Below are 25,120 nucleotides of genomic sequence, written 5' to 3'. Positions count from 1 at the left end.
CTGGTGTGGCCAGAGCACACACAGAGATTTCAGGGCCACGGGGGGCAATAGTGTCCAGCGGCTTCGGGTGAGCCCCTTGGGCCCTGCTCCCTCCTGGCCACGGCCAGAGCCGGCTGGGATGGTCCTGGCATGGGCGTCTCCTCGGGTCCCCGCACATCCGGGACCTGACCGTGGCTCTGTTCCTCTCTCTCGCAGCCCTTGAAGACAAGACATACGACGTCAGCCCTGCTGTCAGAAGCCTGGCTCTTGAAACAGCCTTTGTCCTGCAGGCTGCAGACAGAGCTGCGGGCTCCATCTTGCAGAAGTTGCAAGATCGGTTCTGTAGGCCACGCCAGAAACAGTCTTGTGTGTGGGGCCGTGGCTGGCGGTGCTGCTGGAGCTCTGAGGAGAGCTGATTTGAGAGGCTCTCTGTCTGCTGGGGCTGCCTGAGCCAGCAGGGATTTTTCTTTTCTTTAAGATTGTTTTTTCCTTTTTTCCCTTCTTTTTTTAGGATAAAAATACAGAGTCTGTTATAATACCTAGAATTCCAGGAGCTTTCTTTGTTTCCCATTGTCAGCAGGGCATAGGGGAAGAGGTTAAAAAGTGTCCTTTTGCTGAGGACTGGACGGGACAGAGCGGTGGTGTGAGGAGCCCCCTCACAGTGCACTTGTTCCTTGGTGACAAGAAATGAGTTCAAGTCACACCCTCAAGAAGGTTTGACCCGACCTCTGTAGTTCTGTCATTTTGAAAACAAAGATCAGTTCATTGTTGCAGTGCATTGGGTCACAGTAAGGATTCTAGGAGGGATCTGATAGCTCCATGTCAGCTGGCATAGACTGTGCTGTTGACAGCATGGGGACGTCCCTGCAGACAAATGCACTAAAGTTTACAGGGCAGAACTGCAGAAGCTCAGAGAGAGTGGGTGGAAGGCGGTCTCAGCAGGGGCTGATGGTCAGAGAGGAGAGAGAAACGAGTGCTGCCTGCCTCCATCCTCAGAGCCCCTCTGGTTACACAGCATGCCCCAAATGGAACGTGGGTTTGTCATTCTTATCTGGAATGGTTTGTGAATAAAAGAGGAAAACTCAGAACAGAACCCAGAGTGATCTTGCAGGGCTGAAGCAGCATAGGGAAGATCATCTGGCTGCTGGTACTTTCCAGTGCTTACCTGGCTGAGAAGAGGCTCCAAGGGGCCAAACTGCTCAGGGGCAGAACTGGCTGCCTGCAGCGAGCAATACTCTCCCTGCCAGCAGACTGAATTGCTGGGAACAGGAGGGAGCTATGATTTGGCCTGGCAGGAGGGAGGGCTCCTGTAGCCTGTGAGAGACGAGGCTGGCTGTAAAGGTGTCAGGGTGCCTGCTGATCCTGATGTGCTGGAAGTGTCCTGGAAAGTAGGCTGCAATTGGAAGGAGGGAGACTGGTGAAGTTCGTGGCTGAGCTTGATGCCCCGCCCGCTACCTCTGGTACACAGCAGTTAATCTGGGAAGGCCTTCCACAAACTAGAGCTGGTAAATTTCTACACGACATAGCCCTCATTCGCTGAGGAATGTCCCTGCTGACTACCCCTCCAGCTGTCCTGCTGTGGGCTACCCGCAGCTGACATCTCATTTTCTCCGGAGATGGTCACACCGAAGAACAGCCTTTGTTAAGAAAACTTTGCATATTCCACGCTTTGCAACTCCTCGGCCGGTCACGGCGACCCGCGGCCGCACTCCCCGCGGGGCAGCCCCCGGCCGACGACCAGAGGAAGCGACAGATTCCGCTGCCCGCCTTCCCTTTCCCTTTCCTCTTTCCCCGTCCCCCTTCCCCCTTCCCCTTCCGGGCAGCCGCGCAGCCGCAGCCGCGGCGCCGGGGCCGGAGCGCTCCGAGCCCCGCCGGTGCCGACCCGGGCCCGGGCCCCGCCGGGGCCATGGCGCGCTGCCCGCGCCGGGCGCTGGGCGCGGCGGGGCCGCTGCTGCCGCTGCTCTGCGCGCTGCTCCGCGCCGCCGCCGACACCAGCACCGGCCGGGTAGGTCCGCGAGCGGGGCCGGGCGGGGCCGCGGCTCCCACCGGCGTCCTGGGGCCGCGATGTGCGCTTGGGGTCTCGGGGTGGCCGGAACACCGGGCACCGGGCAGCGGTTCCTCCTCCTCCTTCGCCAGAAGCCTTCCATCATCTCCCGCAGAGCCGGGCTGAGCTCGGGTGTGCGGGCACTGCTCCGGCCGCGGAGTTGGGACTGGCCGGAGAAGCAGCCGTGCCCTCCTGTGTGGTCATAAGCATCGGTCTCCAGGAGCAGCTTCTCGGAGTGTCCGGGTGGCCATCGTGTGGTTCCCGCTGCTACCTCCGAGTGCTGCCGGAGGGAAGGGGGATACGCAAGGGCAGCCCCACTCCGAGCTGTTTTGGTTACTGTCCTCTGTCCTCGCTGCTCGAGGGCAGCTAATGTTTGTTATAATAGGGTGTCCCGGCATTGTGCTTGTCAGAGGCCAAGGCAGGAATAGCAAATGGTCTTGGAGCAGTTTTGCAGGTTGGCTTTGTCTGGAGCCGTTGATGATGTCCGGATTTAGTAGCGCTGTATGTGCCCTTGTTGAACTTTAGCATGCCCAGTCCGTGTCGCTTTGCTGTTCCACCTGGAGCTCTCGTGTCGCCTTCCTATTCCACTTGGAGCACTGCCTCTGGCTCCGGCGCTCCCAACACGAGGCCAAAAAGGAGCTGCTGGCACAAGGCCATGGAGATGCTCTGAGGGCAGGAGCTCCACTGCTCTGAGCCAGACTGGGAGAGCTGGGGCTGTTCACCTGGAGAAGGCTCCGAGGAGAGCTGGAGAGGGACTTTGGGTAAGGGTCTGGATGGACAGTGCACAAGGAATGGCTTCCCACTGCCAGAGGGCAGAGTTAGATGGGATTTTGGGAGGGAATTGTTCCCTATGAGGGTGGGGTGTCCCTGGTACAGGTGGCCCAGAGCAGCTGTGGCTGCCCCATCCCTGGGAGTGTCCCAGGCCAGGTTGGACAGTGCTAGGAGCAACCAACTAGACCATAGTGGAAGATGTCCCTCTGCCCATAGCAGGGGAGTGGAATGAGACAGTCTTCCAACCCTTCTGTGATTCTTTCTTCTGCTTTGGAAGCATGGCCCTTCTCTCTCCCTAATGGCTTCTTGCATCTTCTTGTTGCCACAAAGAAATAGGTATTGTTCTCCCACTTGTGCTTCTCCTGACTTGAGCCCCTTTCCTGCTGCTTTATTATGTTAAGGGAGAACAAGCATCTTCTCTCCCCCTTCCCTGAGTGATCATGCTGTCAGTGGGAGAACAGGTCATGCAGATGATTTGTCAGGGCTTATGTCCTGTGGGTCAGATGGATTGGGAAAAAGCTTGTTGGTCTCATAATAATCCTGGTCTAAGAATTGAGTCAACCAGAAGAATGAAGCACTAGGGGGCTAGGGGGTGTGCATGAAAAGTTATGGGGAGAAGTTTACAAAAACAAGTTTTTATTCTATTATTATCATTATTGCTATTATTGTTACTTAATATTCTGGTTTCTCCTCGTATCAAAGTGAGGCAGGGGAAGAGAGGGGAGGAAAAAAATCCTGAATAATTGTTTGTTTTTGAAAATGCTGTCCTTAGCATTTTGACAAGTTTGATATGCAGTTTTATCTAATGCTGCATTTTAGGGTAGAGACAGGGAAAAGGGACAGACCTCCTTGAGGAGAGTTGGCTGTTTTCCTGTTTGGACAGTTTGCTGGTATTAGCTATTAGCTGAGGAAACACTCACCTAATCAGGGTCTTCAAACATTCTGAGTGTGGTTTTTTTTGGTTGTTAGAGTTTCGTGTTTTGGGGTTGGGAGGGGTTGTTTGTTTGTTTGTTTTGGTTCATTTGGGCTTTTTTAGAATGACTCCTGTGCTCATTGCAAGTGCAGAGCTGAACTTATGTTTTTAGGGATTTCTCAGGGCTGTTAAGCTGTTTTCTTGGAAGGATGGTCCAGAGAAAGCAGTGGGTAGTGGGCAGTGGGCTCTTGGGAGCTTGCTGCTTTGGGGACTGAGGAGTCCCATGATGGCAAGGGGACAGGGTGCACAGGAAGTCCCTGGAATAAGAACAAAGCTTCTTGGGCATGTCTGGTGCTCCAAAGACCTAAGTCTGCCCCAGTTGCTCAGTAGGGATGATGCTCATTTTTAAGTGGCAGGTCTGTCTTGTCTTGTCAGAACAGGTGATATTAAGCTGGGTCCTCAGCCCTTCCTACGAATCAGCTGATATTACCAAACCTAACCGAAAAAAGAGATGGCTAAATTTTTTAGGATAGTTTGTCACTTTTTCTTTTGAGGAAATGTTCTGAACTGTTATGTTGAAAACTTATTGTGGCATCTTACCATCTGTTTCTTTCTTTTTCAGGGTTGGTTAAAAACTTATGGCTACTTACTTCCATCTGACAGCCAAATGTCTCCCTTGCAATCAGGAAAAGCTGTGCAGTCTGCAGTTGCCGCTATGCAACAGTTTTATGGAATCCCAGTAACAGGAGTTTTGGACCAGACGACTATTGAGTAAGATTAATATAGGCTACTTTTGTCTTTCCCTTTCTTAATGCATTGTCATATTTCCTGGCTAATTATTCCAGGTGCGAGAAGTCCTCAAAAGGGATAGATTTGCCTGACTGACTGTATCAGAGAAGTCTTGATTATGAAAAGGTGTCTCTAACAAAAAACTGTGGACAATCCCACTTTTCTTTTTGCCAACAGTATTTTTTGTGACTGTGAGGAGGAGCTTATTACTGTTGTTCTTTGAACCCAGATCCCCATTGCTGGTGCACAGTCAAAGTGGGAATTCTGTGAGCTTCTGAAAGTGGAGGACATCAAGGATTTAATTAATTTCCATCCCTGTCTGAATTTAGGTTAAAAATCTGGCTCCAGAAATGGCTTCTAATCTATTTTCTAATAATTGAATTTGTTTATCTCCATAGATGCTATTTGTGGAGATCTATAGTTTGAACTGAAGTGAGTTATTGTAGTCTGATGACAGTAGTCAGGGCTACTCAGATGCCCATAGTTGCCATTTGTTGGACATTAGATGTTCTCTGCTATATGTTGACCATGTGTTGTTGCTTGTGATCAGAGTTTTGATAGCTCAGAAGCATTGGTGTAAATCACCGGGGTGGAGGGACTTTGTTTTTTAGTCTTCTCTTCAATGTAGGCTGCAAAGGGTGTTGTGAAAGTAGCTTCTGAACTTGTTGCTGAGGTGTCGTGTACTGGCTTGATCCATCTGCTGTTGGTCTGGAGAGCATCTGCTAGCTAAAGCATAACGCAGAGAAGGTCTTCCTAGGGCTTTCTGGGGAAAAAAAGATCTCACGGTGTTGCGAGAAAGGAGCAGAGCATCAAACAGACATCAATATGATTAGGTTTGATCTCTGAATTCTCGTTTATTTCTAGTATACTCTTATTTATCAGGTTACAGAGAGGAAAGCAAGCACAGCTAAACAGTTGGTGATTGGCTAAAAGTACATATACATATACATTAAATGATTTTTCATTGGTCCACGTTATTTGGCATCTAGTTTACCTTTTGTTCTGCCTTATGAATAGCATTCTGTTTTCTACATCCATGAGAAGGCCTAACAAGTTGTTACACATATTCAGCATCCGTGAGGAAGCATCCGTGCAAAGGCACACTAAATTATTACAATTGCTACTTTCTTACTAATTCAAGGCCTACAAGACCAGCACAGGAACAATACAGACTCTCATACTGTTCCCTGGTAGCAGGGATTGTTCAAACCCCCTATTAATAAATCATGACCTCGCTCTTCTAAAAATTTCTCTACATCACGGTGAGCAAAAAGAGAAAGCCCAAAGGAACTTGCTTGGGCCTTGCCTAGTTGTCCCTTGCCCTTGCTACATTAGAGCATGCTCTGCCTGATTCCTCATCTGTCCTTATAGGGCACACTGCTGGCAAAAGGGACAGCGTAGCACAAAAGTGACCAAATAATGTAAGGAACAAAGGGGTTTGGTTTTATACCTTCCAGACTGCAAGAAGAGGGAAAAACAGAAGAAATTAGTGAACTGGACAGGAGGGGATTGTTCTAGGCTGGGACTGCCTCTCCAGTGAATGTAACATTCCCTCCTTTAGCTCACAGGAAGAGCCTCTTGTTCTCCATCGAGGGATAAAGTCATGTTTGATTTTCAAATGAGTTGAAAACGAAATGCTTGTTAAAGGTGGGAATTTTCCATCTGAGGTCTCTTTGCTGTTAATAACACAGTTTGTAGGTGAATGCTGAAGCAGAGCCATCCAGCAAGGCTCTGTGTGTGCAGTTGGTGTGTAGAAGCTTGGATTTGGGATGCTGATGATTTGGAAGGGGATGGGAAAAGAAGGGGCTCTGATATTGGGGTGCTTGTTTGGAAAGTTAAGGAGCTGCTTCTGCTGCCTTGTTGGTGACAGGGGAAGGGAGCAAACTGTGTGTGGGAGTCCCTGCTTTAGTAAGTAAGTTTTTCTGAAGGAAAGGAAGGTGTTGCCCACATTTTAGTGAGTTTGTATTTATGGGCAAGGCTTAATCAGTGCATGAACACCCAAAGGCTGATGAGTGAAAAACCCAGATGGTTCCCTCTTGTGAAATTCAAGTCTCCAAAAGCTTGAGACCTCAGCTGCAGCCAAACACTGGTGTGCTTTGGAGGTATGTTGGGTTGCTCTGCCTCCATCTGTCCTGAGTCAGTGGGTCAATATGTTGTATGGCAGGGTAGAATTTGCCTAGAATTTGCATGAACAGAAAAGGAGGTCCAGATTGCTGTTAGCAGTGAGCCTGTTGTTTGAGCTGGGAGGGCATCTGCCTGGGCTGTGTTGGGCTGTCACTTCCTCAGGCCTGGTTGTGGAAGCTGAGCAGAAGGAAGAGAGCTGGCAAGGCAGGCAGCCTCCAAGGGCCCTGAACTACTCAAGCGTTTACTAAGCCATTGTTTCAGTCTGTGTTAGGAGTTTCAAGATTGCAGTTAGGAATTTTTCTGCCACTTCCATCAGTGTCATAAGTTCCGTCTCTTTAAAGTGACTTTAAGAATCAGAGTTATTTACACTTATTATGGAAGCCCAAAGTTTCTCATCTCCTTTCCCACATGCCCTCAAATCTGGAGGTTGTTTTTTCCTCCAGGATTGGTACCCAAGCGTGTGGAAACCACCATGGTGCTGCTAGTGGGAGATGGAAAGAAACACCACTGTTTTTTGGTACTCAAAAGGAAGGTTGGGTGGGGGTCCATTCAACAGAGGATATGTAGTTTCCTGTAAAGAGAGCAGGGAGAATACATAACAACCTCCTCAGACCCTGCAACTTATGATGCCTCAGCAAATTTTGTGTCTGCCTGCATCTGGTGGGCTGAACTGTGGTTTTGCTGAGCAGCTGGGCAAGGATAATAGTCCTGGAGCATGCTGGAGAGAAAGCACACTAGCACTGAACAAGAGTGGTGATTTGTCTTTGTCATGGTCAATCACATGGCCTTGGAAGGAACCAAGAAATGATCTTACTGGTGTTGGAAGTGTCTTGTGCTTTGTCTTGGGCCTGTTGTGCTGGTCTCTCACCTTGGGGTGCACCACAGCTGTTTAAGGATACCACTCCCACCAGCTCAGGAGGAGGGGGTTGAGAGTGACAACTCCCTCTCTTCAGGAGAGTCTTCTGAAGGGCTTGGAGCCTGAGCTGGGGAAAACAGCTGTATCTGGACAAGAACTGGATGTCACTGCTTTTGGAAATTGTTTGTTTTCTGATGCCAAGCAGCTGGAGGAATGCAGTAGTCTGTGCCTCAAGAGTGCCAAGAATAAATTTTGATGAACCAGTGTTACTGGTGTTCCCATTTAAAAAAATAAGGAGGGGGGAATCAACCATAAGTATCTGAAGCTTGCTTCAAGTAATTGCCTTTTGTTGTTTCTGATGTGATGATTTCCCCTGGAGCATAGGGAGGGTTATCCAAACTGCTCAGCAGAGAATGACTGTCGTAAAGCTCAGCTACAGATGATTAAGAGCAGCAAGCTACAGTTTTGTGGATATTTTGCCACAGACCTGCCCTGCTAAGAGGAGGAGAGATGGCTGGATTTGTACCCTGGATACATGTGATTAGACAAGGGCCCATATGTCTGGGAAGTAAGTTGAATCAGGGAACTGATCCAGATAAACATTCTCAGCTTGACATTAGCTCAGGCTGACGATAGCTCGGGTACTGCTGAGCTCCAACCAGGTGGCTGGGCTCTGTTACTTGGCTTCAGACAGGCAGTAGCTGAGCTCTGGAGTAAATGTGGTAGAATATGGGGGTTCAGACAGGCCTAAGTGAAATGGGGCTTTTATATCGTTTGAAAACTGTATCAAGAGGAGTTAGGGGCCATAGGCAGCATGAGTCTCAACAGCTCTGCCTTGGAAGCTTTGGAGGCCACCTTTGGAGCTGTACCTTTGAAGCCCCAGGTGCTGGAATTGCAGCTTCCTCTGGAATAGCCCCATGCCTTGTGCCTGTACCTGGAGCTGGCAGAGGAGCAGGGAGTTTGACTGTTGGAGGGAATTCGCTTTCTGTGGGGTCTCTGTGCAGTTCTGGCTTTGATACCAGTGGGCTGAGCTGTGTGGGGGTGAATTCCTGTCGCCCGCTGGGCATAGGGCAAGTGTTGGGAACTTAGCAGGAAACAGATGCTGAGGTGTGAGGTCCTGCTGGTGTGTCAGCACTGCCCTGGACAGCCCCAGTGACTTCTCTACACTTTCAGGCTGGTTGGTAGTACTGCTCTGTTAAGATTTTGTCTTCTAGATGATACTAGTAAGGGTAAAACAGAAGGTCATTTTCTGACTATAGTCAGGGCCTGATGATGGTGATGTTCAGATTACTGGAGTTCCCATGAAGCTCAAGAGGTGAAAATCTGATTTACACTATGGCTTATGTAAGGTTATGATAAAAACTTTGTATCGTAATGTACGAATGGAACTAAAAAAATCCCTGAAACTCAGGAAATGTCTGGGAGAATACAGGTGACAGTAAGCTTGAGGTAGAAAAGTGCTAGAAGCAATGCAAAAGAGCACAAATAAAGGACACTTGGAAAACCACAGTGTGTTCAGGTTGAGTTGATATTTCTAAAAGCAAATCTTAGATGTACTGCTTTTCTTTGAAGGTGGCAGCAGTTGTGTGGGCAAGACAGATCCAATTTCCACAGGTTGCCTGGATTTCTGAAAGATATACAGTGCTGATAAATGTGAGGTGATGTAAGTAGGGAAGATCTGTGCTGGCTTTATGTACACAGCTTGGTTTCTTGTCAGGTACAGTGCAATGTGTATAACAGCTCTCATTTGCTCTGTTCTTGGTGGCGAGACGATGACAGATGACTTCACTGAAATTTATAAGCAGTCAGAATTACATATAGGAAGTGGAATCAAGAAAGGGCTCCATGGCTGCCTCAGTTGGAAGCAGGTGTGTGTGTTCCGAAAGAATGTTCTGGTGGGGCACAGTGTCTGTCTGTCTGGTTGATTTTAATTTAAAAGGTGTCCTGGCAAAAAGTCTTGTGAAGCATCTACTGGTGATGGGACTGTTCCTTCCTGAAGGTCTGGGGCTAATATTTTTTTGGTGAATAAGATGTACATTGATTAGCCACAAGTGTGGACTACTTGGCATTTACTGGCTGCAGCTGAAGGAGGAATGTCTGCATCTGGAGCCCAAAAGTTGTCCCCTGGATGGCCAAGGATGTGGGAGAAACCTTCCTGAGGAGAGGGGAGAGAATTTGGTGTTCTGTGAGAAATGGGCCAGGCCTGGCTAGAATGCTTTTCTTGTGTGTAACGAGGCAGTGGCATGTCCTGCAAAGTGTTCCTAAGGGCTTTGTGTCAACTGCCTTTGCCATCAGAGTGAGTGGATCAAATGCATGAAATGCCTGAAGAATTCCAGTGGCTGAGGCAGTGCCAATCTGCTTAGGGGGGAGACTGTGGCCAGAGACTGCTTGCATCATTCCTGAGCTCTGCTGTCCTGTCCTGGGATGCAGTGCAACGTCCTACAGGATGTGACTGGGGACTAGTGGAGACCAGTACCTGTAGTTCCTCAGTCTCTGTCCTTGTAGCTTTCTTCCCCAACTGCCACATGCAGTGATAGGCAGATTTGTTCCTCCGTGAGCCACTTCTGGCTTCTCTGGAGTGTGCCCATACCAGCAAGTGTATTTTGAGGAACATTGTATTTCTTCTTGATTCTCTGTCAGAGAATCCTTGAGGTTGGAAGGAATGTCGTGAGTTCATCTACTCCAACCCTCTGCTAAAACAGGGCCACCTAGAACAGGTTGCCCAGCACCATTTCCAGTTGGGTTTTGAATATTTCCAAGGATGGAAATCCTGCCACTATTCTGGGCAACCTCTTCCAGTGTTTGACCACCCCCAAGCTGCTGTAAGAAATAAACAAGATCTGTCAAGGCTGAAGGTAAAGGAGGTAGGGAAGGAGAGTAGACTTCTCTAATAATACTGGCTGGATCCCTATGCAAGGGACAGCATCCTTTGCTCTTCCAGTTCACTTGGCAATAGAGACTAGAGTTTCCTACATCATGAGTGACATCAAGAGTCAGAGGTTATGGGGAGAACCTGATGGAATTTGGTGTGTGTGACCCAGAGACTGGATGGATCTGTTCTGGTCATTCCAGGTGAAAGTCTTAGTTATCATCTGGGAGGGTTGTGTTTGCACTTGTTCAGTTTTACCTAGAGAGGTATGAACTGGATTTTTTTTTCAGTGGCACAGGACCTCTTTACCAAATGGAGAGTGGATCCAGTAGGTGATAGGTTAATTTGATCCCAGGGCACACCCACCTGCAATTTTGATTTGGGTCTCTTGTGGCATTATCATCATCATTAAGGTCTTGTCAAGCATAGGGACTACCTGATCTGGAAGCTGTGTTTTCACAAGGAAAAATGAAGTGGTTTTGGTGTGCTGAGGTGTGTGGATTGCCAGCAGAGGTGGGTAGCACAGCCCTGTGCAGAGGATAAACCTGACAGAGGGAGGACTGAACCCTTCTTGGGGTCAGCTTTGAACATCTTTTAGAGGTCTTCCAGTCACCCCCTGAGTTCTTTGGAATCTTTTTTCCAAACTTTTTGGGTAGCTTTTTTTTCTTTCCTTTACTTGCAGGTGGATGAAGAAGCCTCGATGTGGAGTTCCCGATCACCCCCACCTACGTCGCAGCCGGAGGAAAAAGCGGTATGCACTCACTGGCCAGAAGTGGAGACAGAAGCACATAACATACAGGTACATCCCCTCCTTCTCCCTTTTTGATGGGGAAAAATGGTCTGTGTTTGTTTGGCATGCAGAATTTGTAAGTACTTTTAAATTGAAACTGGATTCTCCCTGTAATGTGAAGTCCAGGCTTTCATTCTCAGAATGTGGTGGAGGAGAATACTGTCAGAGCACTGGAGTCACTGGAGAGTCTGTTATCAATTAGAAAGTGACTGATCAGTAAAGGCACCTAAATCGCAGCCATCAGTTGTGTAATTTTGGCAGAAAAATCTTAGTAAAAGGCCCTTTTTCTTCTGTAAGAAATCTAAGGTTCTAGCCTTTAGATCTTGTGTCACCTTTAACAAACCATTAAAGCAGAAGGAACATCACTGTTTGAGGATTAAATGCTTTCTCCTACTGATTTGCAACATTTATTTTTGCAGAGATTTGACTTTTGATCCTGTAGTAGAGCTCTTGCTGAGGTTAGGCCATCTAGGGTAGGCTACAGGTGTCAAGGGAGTGTTGCAGAGGGGCACTTGTTTCCCAGAGATGTGTTCTGAGTCAGGCTGTGAGCTTCTGAAAGGCAATTGCTGAAAGATGGCCAGTGGAGGTTTCTGGCAATACGAATGTCACTTCAAATTAAAATTAGCCCACCCTCTAGTTGAAATTGCAGCCTTTTAAATTTTTTGGAGGGGCAAAGGAGATTGCAAAGGAGTGAAAATCAGAGATGTAGTCATTAAGGAGAAGATCTGAGTAAGACTAAGACAGAAAGAAAGTCTGCAGTGAAGAAGTAGAAGTGTGAGTGACCAGCATGGGATAAGTGTCAGAATGTGTAGGAAAGGACCTGATGGTGTGAAGGGAAAGAGGATCAGGGACTGGGGCCCTTTGTTGCTTCTGCCAAGAATTCTGAGAAAGGAGGAGGATGCTTCAAGTGACAGGGACTGCAGAGACTGGGAGGAGGGACCTTTTCTGGGGACTAGTTCAAAGCTTCTTCTTATAATTATTATTGTAGCTCAAATTGTAAAGGGATGCTTTCTATATGTGAAGGTCTGAGAATCACTTCCTTCTTCTAACCTTTTCTGGACCCTAGGGGAAAGTGGTATGGAATCATATAAATAAAATATGTCTTAAGCATATGCATAAGCAAGAGAAGTAGATTGCCAGATGGCTGCACTGCTGCCCTTGTTAAACCAGTAGTTGTTTAGCTTTCCAATTTCAGTATTTGTAGTGTGCATTCAAGTGATGAGTGTCTTGATTCACCACTGAATGTGTTACAGTGTGTTTATATTAAATTGAGCCAACTTCATTGAAGACTGAAAATTGTTCCCATGACATAGATACTTCATATTCCCCAAGTCAAGTTTAATAGATCATGAGGCTATTATATGCACATGCTCATGAACAGCATTTTAAACATCCGATTTAGAATTATGGGACATTTAAGTGCAGTTAAATGCCCCTTACTCTCCCCAAACCTTGTATCTTTAGCTGTCATGGACTGGGCTGCACAAAACTGTCAGATCCATCACTCTTATGAGCTCTAAAATATTTTAAGTAGTTCAGAGAATGAAGCAGATTATATAGGTAAGGTTTTGTAGTTTACTGGAAGTTTGTTTCTCAAAATGAATTTCAGTGGTCAGATTTTTTTTATGTAGTAGTTTCCATCTTAGCATAACTTCAGACAAAATCTGAAGTAACTCACATTTTTTAAAAAAGTTACTCAGCTGTCTACACCCAGACTTGAAAGGTTTTTAAGGAAGTGATCCAAAATCAACCAAAGTGTTATGAAGATTCTTGTTAATAAATGTAGACTTCAGATCAGGGTGGTAGTTCTGTTGGTCACTTTCTTTGTAACAGCAAAACTTAGCATGCACAGAGTAGTGCAAAAAACTTCTCTTTGGAAATTGAAACTGTGTGGCTGTATATTGATGAGTCTCAAATGGATTCTGCAAATTGAAATAGCCCTTCTTTCTCATTCCCACAGTGTACACAACTACACCCCCAAGGTTGGCGAGATTGATACAAGGAGAGCCATTCGTCAGGCCTTTGATGTTTGGCAGAGAGTGACACCACTTACCTTTGAAGAGGTCCCTTACCATGAAATTAAAAATGACAGAAAGGAGGCAGATATTATGATATTTTTTGCTTCTGGTTTCCATGGAGACAGTTCTCCCTTTGATGGAGAAGGTGGATTCCTGGCTCATGCTTACTTTCCTGGACCAGGAATTGGAGGAGACACTCACTTTGACTCCGATGAGCCATGGACCCTGGGAAATTCTAATCATGATGGTAAGAGTGCAGATCATCTTTCCCAGCAAGGATAAGTTGGATGCAGACACACTGACAGGCTTTCAAATAGAAAGTGTTTGCTTGGTGGAGCTTTCACCTCCCATACAGTGGTTTAAGATGCTTTCTAAATATGTATTCTATCTTAAATGGGAAAGGATTATTATTTGTTTGTTTGTGGCTGTGCATGGTGTGAATTTTAGGAATGAACAGAAGAGTATGTCTGTTGGCTTCTTACATCTCTCAAGATTTGGCCCTTAATTGCTACAAAACCCACAACTCTGGGAGGGAAAAGATGGACAAAAGAGTGTTGAAAATGTATCAAATGGAATACTTTCCAAGGGCAATTAAAGTTAGTTGTAAAGGTGAATAGAAAGTTGAGAGTGAAGACATTTGAATGTCAATTTGTTTGGATACGTATTTGTTTTCTCACACTCTGGAATTCCTTATCCTGTCAAAGTTTGGGACTGACTGATTATTTAAGGGAGACTGATGATTGGGAAAGCTATTTTTATCTTACTAAGCGTGAAGAGTTTCTGCATCTTTCTAGCTTTATCTTGCTCTCTAAAGGCGATGAGCCCTTTCTGTTCTATTTTCAAACCTTTGAGAATGCTGATGCCTTGTAAAAAGTTTAGGCTGATAATCAGAATTTTACAGTGGCCTCACAAAATATCTGTACAATTTCCACAGTCTTAATAGTTTGGGAAGAAAAATGTGTCTTTAAGCCTTTAGGGATTCAAAATCATGTTTTGATATTTTGATAAGAATTAAAAGTTTACTTGGACTGTAAATATGTCTTGATTTTTAAACTATATAAAACCAGCAGTGTTGTTGTGCTCGTGATGCCTAAGGACATATGCAGAGGTGATGTCTTTCATTAGACCAAACAGTGTAGTTTGAAAAGAAAAGCTTTCAGGCACACAAGTCACCTTCAGGCCTGGCCTAAAGGTGACAGCTTGCTTTCAGACTGGATTGCAAATGGGGAAAATCCCTTAGAGTTGTGAGTTGGTATCAGATCATCTGTGACAGGAAATGGAGCTATCAGGTTCAGCGAGGGAGTGCTAATTTGTAGGAAAGCAGAAATGATGTGATACTTGTCTCTGTAGGGAAAGAGAAGTAATGTTTCCTGGCATGTGTAAATGACTAGAGGAGGTGTAGGCTGAGAAAGAGAGAGGTGGGGTGTGGAGAGGGGGAGAGTGTGGAGACTGTGGGAAGTTATAGTGTGACCAAGAAGCAGTGTTTTGCTGCCTTGAAATGTTAGGAATTTTTATTCCTAGGTTTGTGGCTGGAGTGCTCCCACCAGGATGGGTAGTGACAGACAGTCAGAGACTGAGTGGTTGCCTTGTGAGAGCTGCAGCAGCGAGGTGTGTTTGTGTGTGTCAGTGCTCTGTGCCACTTCAGTCTGGTCTCAGTAGTTACTTGAGCTCAGCTATGGGAGTGTGGGATGCCCAGGTATTGGATATGACTTCCCAGGAAAGCCATGTATGAGGCCTGGGGGTGCTGGTGTCTGGGCTAGAAGGTCCTTACAGGAAGGTGGAAGGGAAAGTTTTGACAAGTTGGACTTGTTTTTTTATTCTCATTTTCTGCACAAAATACTTCCTTCTGAGATAGGCTTAGCAAGATTGGGAGCCAGCTTAAAGACTGTCAGGGATGGCTCTGTAGAAAATTTTCCATCCTTTGGTTGGATGTTCTACCATAGGTGGTCACTTCTTCGAGGATTTTTTTTGATGCAGTTTTTAGGATGGTGTTTAAGAGCAATGCATACAATGAGTAGAGAGTCTCTCTTTTTATAAAAGCTGGTTTTTATGCTATTCTTATCCATGTGGCTCTTTCAAAAACATGATGTATTTCTCTACTGTGCTGAGTGACTGTTATGAGTGGTGTCCTCAAAGTTCATGAATTGGTATTTGAGAGGCTGGTGTGCTCTTTGTGTAAGAATTGATAGAAGAATTGAGATGTCCTTTTCAGAGGATGTCACCTGTGTATTTGCTTTCAGATTACTGTGCTGCATGGACTGGGCTGCACAGGCTCTTTTAAAACATCACCAGTGAGGATATTGAGAATAGTGGGGTTGTATTTGACCCTTCCATCTGGGGGAAGTGTTGATGGTAGGAGAGCAATTTGATGTTTTGAGGGTGACAGGGGTAAGGCTGTAGTCAGAGCATTACAGACATGTTATGTGAAGAATTTGCCAATTTTCATTGAAAATAAGGTATTAGTGGGATCAATATAACCTGTTTAACAGGAAGTATTTCTTCAAACATGGTCCTGCTTCTCCTTAAGACATGTATTTGTTGGCAATGGGGTTGATGAGTCTGGAATTGAAGAAGCCTCAGTGAAAGAATAAAAAAGCCATACCAGTAAATCGTTAGCAAAGCTCTCATTTATTCATGTGCAAAAGAGGAACTGGTTTGGCCATTCAGTATCTGTTCAATGATTATAAGAGTCTTGAAATAAGATTGAAGTAACAATGGTATCTTTACATCAACCCACAGATTATCACAGTGTAAAATGTTCTGCTCCTGACAAGACTGTGTATTAGTTGAAGGGAAAATTTGAGCAATCTGCCTTGGAGCTCTCTTAGCCTCACAGTTGTAAAAGTAAATCTCTTGTCAACAGAGCAGAATGCTGAAACTGGTGCCATAGATCATTAGAATATTTTGCTGGCCTCTCACCCATATAGTTTTATTACAGTTATTCCAATATGATCTGAAGTTTTGCTTTTGTGTGTCTGCATTTGTTACACTGTATTGTGGCACCTGCAAAGGCCCAGTCTGTCTGTATTTGGAACCAGCTCTCATCCACAGAAGAGCTGCTTTGCAGTTTTCACTAGCAGTACAAATTATATGGATAAAAGTGAAACGTTTCACATGAAATTTCATCCACTCAAGAAAAATAAGAATGATTTGAGCAGATCTTTCTATGCAAACAGCCATCTCCAGCAGAATGTCGTGTATCCTGTTGAGGAAAGCTTGTCTTGTGAAGATGCCTTTTAGTAATCCACTGGGGTTATTGACAGCTTTATCATTGCAGCTAGGGTATAGTTAGTTGGTATTTATATATTCATTATCATTTTGCATTGTCGTTATTATACTGATTTTGCCCTTGTGGACAACATGGCCAATACCATGTCCCTTAAAATTATTGGTGTAATCATAATAGCTGTGCTGCTGTTGGTTGTCCTCTTGAGCCCTCAGTAAAAGGGGCACATGAACCAACTCTTCTGTTTTCCTCTGCTGTGAAGAATGACCCCTGCATAGGCTTTCAAAGTGAATGCAAAGTTTCCTTCCCTCTGGATATTAGTTACAGTTCAACTCAGGCATTCAGTTTCCTTAGCTGAGTAAGACTGTATTTTCAATTTATGGTTGCTGATTTATCTTCATAATTGTACTGCTTTCTCTGGCATTCTCATGAGCAAGCTGTGGAAGATTAATTTAGATAATCTTATGATGAGGATGGGTAAAACCAGGTAGGAGGTTGAACTCCTGGAGCAGCTCTTATTAACTGGGATCATGGGATACAGAATTCATTTGTTTTCCAGTGATAATGTTGATGAGAGCAGCTGGAAGCATGAACCAGAACATTGGAATTCGGAGGAGCCAAGGCAAATCAGAGAAGTGATGCGGCAAACAAGATGAAACTGAAAAAGAGGGGGAGTGTTTAGAGATAAATCACCTACACAACCACACATGAGGAGCAGCTGGCATGGTCACAGTGGTGGGGACTGACCTGGTGTTCTCCTGGAAGGTGCTCTTCAAGAGGAGTGAAAGCACTGTTGACCTTTAGCTGGTCCCAGCCTTGTTAGGCTTTGGTGCCTGGCACAGGGAGGCAGGTGAAGCTGTGTTTGGAGTTCCTGCCTTTCAGCAGGACCTGGGGTGTAGCTGCTCCCTGGCCACGGGGCCCCTCTTGGCTGCTCAGACACAGCGTTTGGTCACCTGCACGTGTCAGCACAGGCTCAGTGTCCCAACTGCTGGTTTTGTCAGAAGGAACACCAGACTTTCCTCTCCTTTCCTGAAGTTCTGGGGCTTTTTTTACTTGAAATGTGCTGTAGAAATAGCCAAGCAGGCTTTGAACTGGCCATCTCAAGACTCACAACAGTGACACGTTGCTCAGGCAGCGAAAGCCTGAAAGGAGTTGAACAGACTTGGCAGTGCTGGAGTCTCTCTGCCTTGGCACCTTACTTGGCTCAAGCATAGAGGCAATGCATGAAATAGATTATTAACTGGCCAAATCAAGTATTTACTAGCCTTTACATAGAAACGGTAATTATAGATGTATGTAACTCCAAAAACAAGTTGAAAAGGAATCCTGAGTGACTGAAAGTTAGTTCTGTCAGTCTAAGTATCTATGTGTCACAGAACAGCTCTTACACACCTCTGAAAACTCAAATATTTGTTTAATCCAGGTTAATTACAGAAAGTAATTTTTTATCTCCATTTTAACAGTACAAATAGTATTAATAATAATCTCTGGCAAATCTCCCTCCTGGTGTTTTACAAGCAAAAATACATTGCTGTTATGCATGTCGCTAACACCATAGCACTAAATCTTGGTGTCTGTCAACCTCCTGTAGGTAGATTAGAGAATCTTCTTAATACTAAAGCAAGGTAAGGCCTGGGGTATCTATACTCTACCAGGAATCACCAGATTTTATTTCTTTCACCATGCCCAGAGTTGGCCTTTAAGACTTCCCTGTCATCTGTTGTCATGTGGCATTGTAGGTGGGAGTGTGCCCAGGGCATGCACTTCAGCTCCTTCAGGAAACTCGCGCAGCTGATGAGTTATTTCTGTACCAACTCCAGTGTGGCTCAGCGTCACATCGTGTGATCATTGTACAGGTCACAGGGTTCATCTCTTCCACACCTGTACCAAGTTTTCTCTGTAAATACAGGATGACCACTGTGGCAGCTTTTTAGATGTTGGCAAGAAATGCTGAGGTTTGCTAATAGCAAGTAAACAATTTTATAATTGTTCCAACTGAGTGTGTCCTCCACAGATCCCAGTGGGTTCCTGCAGAGGCTTCTTTGGAAAGCTTCCTGTTCAGGGCTTCTGAGAGAAAGCCAACCCAAACTAGTGCCAGAGTTTGCAAGACACTGTCAGAAACAGTAGGGAGATGAGATTTCACGGGTCACCTTCAGTTAATTCAGTGCTAATTCAGTGCTAATTCAGTGCTAATTCAGTGCAGGAGCTCCTGCAGAAGCTCTGGAGGAAAAGGGCCTGAACCACCTTTGTGAAGGTTCTGTCAGCCACAGAGGTGAGGAACTGGACAGCTTTTTCCCTGTGATTCTGCCACAGGGAGTAGCATTGTTTCAGTGGACATCTACCTGAACAGCAGATGTCCTGCTGCTGCACTCCTGGAGTCACCATCTGGACGTGGCATATGCTCAGGAACCTGACCAGCTTTTTCAGGACTAGGCTGACGAATGTGAATATTCAGCAAGGATCTCAAGGAGAAAATTATGATTGCAGTAGCTAATTTTGGAGCTTACTGACAGCCAGTGATCATGACAGGCCTGTTTGGGTGAATGCAGAGCTTTAAGTCGATGTTTAATCTGCTGATCAGTGTATTCAAAGCACTGTCTTCACTGGAGGTTTACTGTTTTCTGTCCTGGCAGTATTAACATCACAAACCTTCTTGATTCTTTAGACATTTGTATCCCTGTAAGGAAGATGAAATCGGGGAACTGGGCTTGGTCAGACCCTAGTGAGGAGGAGGATGGGGAGGAAGCATCTAATAGCAGTCTTTCACCTGAGGGGATATTAAAGAGAGAGGCACACTCTTCCTGGAATAAAGGAACAAAAGACAAGGGGCACAAGCTGCAACAAGAAAAACTCCACCTGGGGTGTAAGGTGTAAAAACTTCTTCACCTACAGAGTGGTGGGACTCAGAGGCTGCACCTGGAGAGGTTCTGGGGACTCCATGTTTTGAGACTTGTGGAACTGGATGGATGATGTCCTGAGCAACCTGATGTAACTTTGATATTAGCCCTGTGTGAAGAGGAAAGTTAAACTTGGTGGCTTCCAGCCATGCCTTTCAATCTACAATTTTCCTTAATTCTTTAGCACTGCCATAGGCAGACTTGGAGTTCCTAGAACTTAAAAGCAAATTGCAGTCACTTCTCATGGCAACTGGGAGCTGCAAAGAGGTATTCAGCTCATAAAATTCTCTGTTTCTGTCAACTAGTTACCTTCTAAAGACAGGACTGTTTAATATTGAAATCTTTCTTGAGGGAGGACCAGTGATGCTCACAGGTGCATGAAAAGGTAGCTGGCAATATGTTTTGTTAGCTGTTTGATCCTTTTGAAGAACCACCTCTAACTGTTCCTTTTTTTTTTCCATCCCTGAATGTACAAGGTTTCTGGAGCATTGACTAGACTGTAATCATAGAATGTCTGTTAGATTATCCAACAGATTCCCTGGTACTAAGGGGGATGTATCAGTAGGTTTGGCTTTTTTTAGGTAAAAACTAGTCACACAGTTCTTCATTATCAAAGACTTGCAGGTGTTTCAAGTCACTTTGGAAGCATTGCTTTCTAAACATTATTCATCCTATTTGTTTTGTTTGATTACAGTTGTGATTTTGATATTTTCTGTGGAGGCAAGGAACTAAGAGGAATGCATAGTATCCAGCTGTTGCTTTCTATTTGTCTTTGAGATTTGTATTGGCATCCATTTTCCTAGGTTGACTCTCTACTCTCTGCTTGCTCCCCACTTACCTGACTTCTGCAAGTGCAGTGCTTGGAAAAGAAGGTGCACCTTAACCCCTGTATCTTCACCCAGCAAATTGCCAGAACCTGATTGTCTTTTCTGCTCGATTAATTCCTGGTTCCTCTGCGTCTTACCTTGCTTTGTCTCATTTCTTTCTTATTTTATCACTTTTTCTCATGTTCATTTTCTGTGGAAGTACTGAGGCAATCTACAGAGTGTGAATACAATGAGTAACTCACAACAGAGAATGTTTGTAATTTTTGTGCTGTTTGGCTGCTAAGTAGATTTTTAATTTTCTTTTTTTGATTTCTCAGATACAGAACATCTCCACATCTAAACAGTTTTGTTCTAACAAAAGGTGTTTTGAATCATCATTATTTTTCAGGCTTTTGACACTGTTGTTGAAAATGAGCATCAGCATTTTCCAGAGCGAAAACCAGAGCTGTTTTGAAGTTATGTGTCCCTTAACACAGAAGACCTGGAAGGCTTTCATACACACATTGGAAGTCAAGTGGGGCATAAATTGTATTAAAATTACAATTTATTCTCTCAGGCCTTTTGATGATACATCACCAGGTCATATTGTTGCTCATAACTTTGTTCATTGAAGACCAGTTCAGTGTTTAATCTCCAGGACGTGCCTACTTAACACTGGTTTTATCCTGTAGCTGCTTGGAGAGAGGCTCATTCCCATAAGCCAGAGCTCTCTCACATCCTATGTTGAACACATTTGAGCAAGGATATAGACACATGATTTCAAGACAGCCAGCCACAGTAAAAAGAAATCAAATCAGGCAGCTTAAATCACCAACAGTTTGAGATTACACCCCTGTCGTGTCAACCTAAAGAAGAGAGGAAGCCCATCAGCACACGGGGAAGATTTGTCTTCAGATTCTCCTCTCCACTTCTGGACAGTCTCTCTGTAAGTAGTGCTTTCTTTTGGTGTGTTTGCTGTCATTCTAAACACAGCAATAGCTTCACAGTGCAGGTTGGATTTTAAAGTTTGGCAGTGCTAGTTATTGATTACAGCAGAAATTCATTAATAAGGGTCGTCTCCAAATTCCAATTTTCAAAACACTGTACTTGTAAATACACCTGATGGTACTTGTCAATACACATGAAGTTCACAGTGCTCTTTAAAGAAAAATGTTATCCCATTGCATCTGTTTGTAGTCATTCAATACATAGAATATGAATATAGTTATGTAGGTATTTGGAATCCTATTGATTTGTGTATAATCAAAGTAAAGTATTTTACTTCTATTAACAGTGAATGAAATACTCTGGGATTCACAGGAAAGAACCAGTAAGGATCAAAGTTATGTGTCATTCCCTTAAAAAGGAAGGAAAAAACAACTGTGGAAAAAACAGGTCACAAGAATCAAGGTGAGCCAAAAAGTCTCTTTTTATCAGTTTCCTTTTGTAAAACAGAAACTGATGATGTGAAATGAGCCAAAACAGGCGGTGTCTTTTATAAACTTGCTGCATTCCACTTGCTGAATAGGGGAAAAGAAAAACAATAGGCCATCAGGAGGAAAAAAAAAAAGAAAAATAGAGGAATTCTTGAAAAGAATTTGCAGGTCATCAAAGGCAGAGGTGGATTGTAGCATCACCAGGGAAATGACACTCAGTACTCTGGATTTTGACATCACACGTGAGCACCAAACTTGGGAGTTGCTTAAATTCTGTTTTTCTTTTCTCTCCTGTTTCTGAAAGAGAGCTCACAGTTTGAAAATAGTTTGACTAGTATTGCCTTGTCTACCCAAATCCCCCAAGAATAAGACTCTGAGGGGGAGATCTCTTCCGTCCCAGCTCTCTTGTGTCTCAGTCCCGCTCAGTCGTTACAGCCCCAACAGGAACTTCTGTGTCAGGGGAGGACAAAGACAGAAGTCTCCTGTTCTGGAGAACACCCTTGCTGTGGCACACAGCAACTGTCATAGCTTCCAGAACAGCACTTGTTCTGTTGCCAGCATCAGGAATTAAATATCATCTCAACCTGATGGGCAGAAAAGGATTCCAAATATCACAGACTGGATTGTCCACACTGCCTTTGCCAAGACCTGGGGTTTTTTAGTTACCTTCCAGTGTTTCCACAGCTGGGTCAGGACTGAATTCTGTCAGTAGACCCTGCTGTATTTAAATACTTTTAAAACAGAAGCAATAGCTCCTCTTCAAGACCAATGTAATGAAAGTCATATCTACATTTTTTGTGTTTCTATGATTTTTCTTTACTGCTTTACCATGTGTTCTACCAAATTCTCTGCTGGTATAGGCAAATAGGAACTTTCATTTAGTAATTAGTAATTCATTTTCAATTAGTAATTCTTTGGTATTGAATTATTTATGGGATTACCACCTCCATTTGTGAAAGATGGGGTTATTTTTTCAGCAGAACACTTACTCCATTGACTGTCATGCTGCTGAAATGGCAGGAGTGCCCCTCTCTCTGGCTGCCCACTCTGTGAGTTCTGTTCTCACCATTCCAGATCATTCGTGTGTATTTTTCCTCTGAGTTTCTACAGGAGGTTGTCCTCATAGTGCCCTCTGTGCATGTCAGATAAAGCACAGCTTGCACCTTTAGTGAAGTGTTTAGCACAGCTACCAGCCCTGATTTGCACGCTGCGTTTTGGGCAATAAAGGCAAATAACCTTTCATGTTGGTAACATAATGTGGTTCTTTGTCCTTCTGCAGTCCCTTGGTCTGGTGGGGATCAGTGTAACATGGCTGTGGTACAGTTGTTGTTAAAACTGCAGATCTCTCCTTTCTCCAGGGAAGCTGTTTAGACGCTTTTTAGAGTTTTTATTAATTCCTTAAGAAGCAACATACATGTTTATTGCTACATGTAACAGTAATTGCTTATGAGCAAAGTAACACCTATATTTCTTTTTAATATGCATTTTCTTCCTTTCTAGATAGAAAAGCTGTTTCCCACAGAATTCCACAGAGCGGTATTGCAGTGTCTTCAGAAGACTGGAAAGCTTTCCTTGAGCAGAGCATGTGGAGGTGAATGGAGGAGCACAGACAAATCACATGTTCTTCTGTTGGACAGGTCAGACCTACCAGGTCTGAGGAATCAAAAACCAAGGCATAGCTTAGAGTAGCCCTAAAGCTTCTTTAAGTTGTGCTTGGGAAAGAGTTGTCTCTACATGGCTGTTGGGGTGGAAGGGATCATTTTAGTGTATTTAAAGCATGTTTAGTTCACACCATCTCTTCTGTAATTACTTGAGGCATGCTATTGTCACACACAGTCAATCATCTGACTTCTTCAGTATTGTTCTTGCTTTAATAAAATTTCAAAATATAATCTTCATATGTCTTTTTAATTGTGTCTGAGTACACTACAATATGTAGATGTGTTGGCAGAGTGATACAGTTCACAAAGTATAAAACTAACACGACAAATAGCAGAGATTCTATCTCTTCTTCTGTTAATCAGATATGTGATATTATTTGTACTTCTGTTGTCTTAGAAGCTGTGTCCTGGTTTACAGTCCCCAGTGCTGTGTGCTCTCCAGAGCCCACCCACATGCTCAGGGATAAACACTGATAGCAACAACTGATAACACTGCCCTAGTGGAGTCCCTGTGACCTGCTGCTGTGAACTGACAGGCATTTCAGCAAGTGGCTTTGCTGACCTACAGGAATTATTCAGTGAGTTACTTAGCCAAAAAAATTCAGTGAGTTACTTAGCCAAATAAAGTGTTTTGGTATGGATTTTCATAATTAAAAGAAGTGACAAGAAGGTGTGTGCTGGCAACTTCACAAGGAAAAGTTGTCCCAAGGTGTCTGTTACCTATTGAATGGTTTTTCCAGAGGAAGATTAAAATCAAAGAATCAGGAGGAATGGAGTTTTAGAGTTGAAGGAAGTTTATACATAAATAGTTTGTCTGTGACTCCAGTTCTCTGTGCTGTTGCAATAAAACCATGTATTTCTTTACTCTGCAGGGAAAGGTAGAATATTACAAATAATTTGAGAGTCCTTTCACCAAAGATTTGGGATTGATGTGTGATTATATTGCAGTTTATTTAAAGTAAGTTAGCTCATCTGGGAGCACACCAGCTAATGAGGTTTATCCTGAACACAGATTGTTTTTGATTAAGAAAATTCAACTTAAACTTTTTTTCAATTTGTATAGAGCCATTGAGCTGTGTGCTCACCTGGTGTGGCATCATGATATTGGAAGATGCTTTTATAGTGCTATAGGTATGTCCTCAGTTGTCATTTTTGTGGTGATAACATTGTGCTGGTAAGGAAAACACATCAACAACTTCAAAGCTAAATTAACTGTGTTTCTTTGTGTTTAGCATAGCAGGTCAAACTATTTCACTCAGTGAGCCAACTTACTCCCACCAGTTTTACTGGGCCATCCTCTTTCTGATGCTCACTGGTGGACTTTTGGCTGCCTCCTGAGAACTGGGAAGGAGGAAGCTCAGGCAGGTCTCTGAGCAGACCTGTTTGTTTTGTACAGATGGTGCAAATGAGCAAAAATTGTTGTATTTCTCTTGGGACTGTTTCCTCCAAGTACAGATCCTTCTTAACCCTACTGTCTTACCCAGGTGCCTGGGATACTCTGAAAGTTTTTCTTGTTACTTGGTCTTGGGGGAGTGGGTTGAAGAGTAAATCAAGGAGCTGTATCCCAGTGCCTGACCTTGTTTCTGCAGCAAAGCATCAAGCTAGACTGTTAGTTCTCCATCTGAATCTTGCTCCAAGAAGATGAACACTGGGGAATGCTGTTTGGACAAGAAATGTGGAGAACTGGGAGGTTACAGACCTTTCTGCATGTTCAATAACCAACAGAAACAATGTGGGAGGTACAAGCTCTTTCCCAGACTCCTCCAGGTCAGCAGTGGGTGGGAACAGAGAGAGCCCTCAGAGCTCCAGGCCAAGTGCTCTGGAGGAGAGAACGACATTGGCAGTTTTATGCCTCAATATTTTCTTTTTAGAGCAAACCCTAGCCCATCCTTTTAAAAGGAAATTACCAATTTGTTATCTTCCATGCTATGGAATTCCCTA

The 25,120-nt window shown here is 44.4% G+C and overlaps 1 protein-coding gene across 2 annotated transcripts in view; it reads left to right on the top strand.

Annotated features, from left to right (window-relative positions):
* Positions 1-1,801: 1,801 nt before the first annotated feature.
* MMP24 (matrix metallopeptidase 24) overlaps positions 1,802-25,120 on the top strand; it is a 47,955-nt gene continuing 24,636 nt past the window's right edge. The window contains exons 1-4 of one of the 2 annotated variants that reach the window (XM_063404705.1): positions 1,802-1,984; positions 4,330-4,478; positions 11,028-11,144; positions 13,096-13,400. In XM_063404705.1, the coding sequence (XP_063260775.1) occupies positions 1,886-1,984; positions 4,330-4,478; positions 11,028-11,144; positions 13,096-13,400 (670 nt within the window). In that variant the 5' untranslated portion in view covers positions 1,802-1,885. Of the gene's footprint in view, positions 1,985-2,040; positions 2,785-4,329; positions 4,479-11,027; positions 11,145-13,095; positions 13,401-25,120 lie in introns of those variants that run through there. The other variant, XM_063404706.1, reaches the window with a different exon arrangement.

The sequence above is a fragment of the Prinia subflava genome, chromosome 8 (genome assembly GCF_021018805.1).
Source record: "Prinia subflava isolate CZ2003 ecotype Zambia chromosome 8, Cam_Psub_1.2, whole genome shotgun sequence".
NCBI classification, from domain to species: Eukaryota; Metazoa; Chordata; class Aves; order Passeriformes; family Cisticolidae; genus Prinia; species Prinia subflava.
The sequence above is the reverse complement of the archived record's forward strand: the minus strand, read 5'-3'. Positions and strand labels throughout refer to the sequence as shown.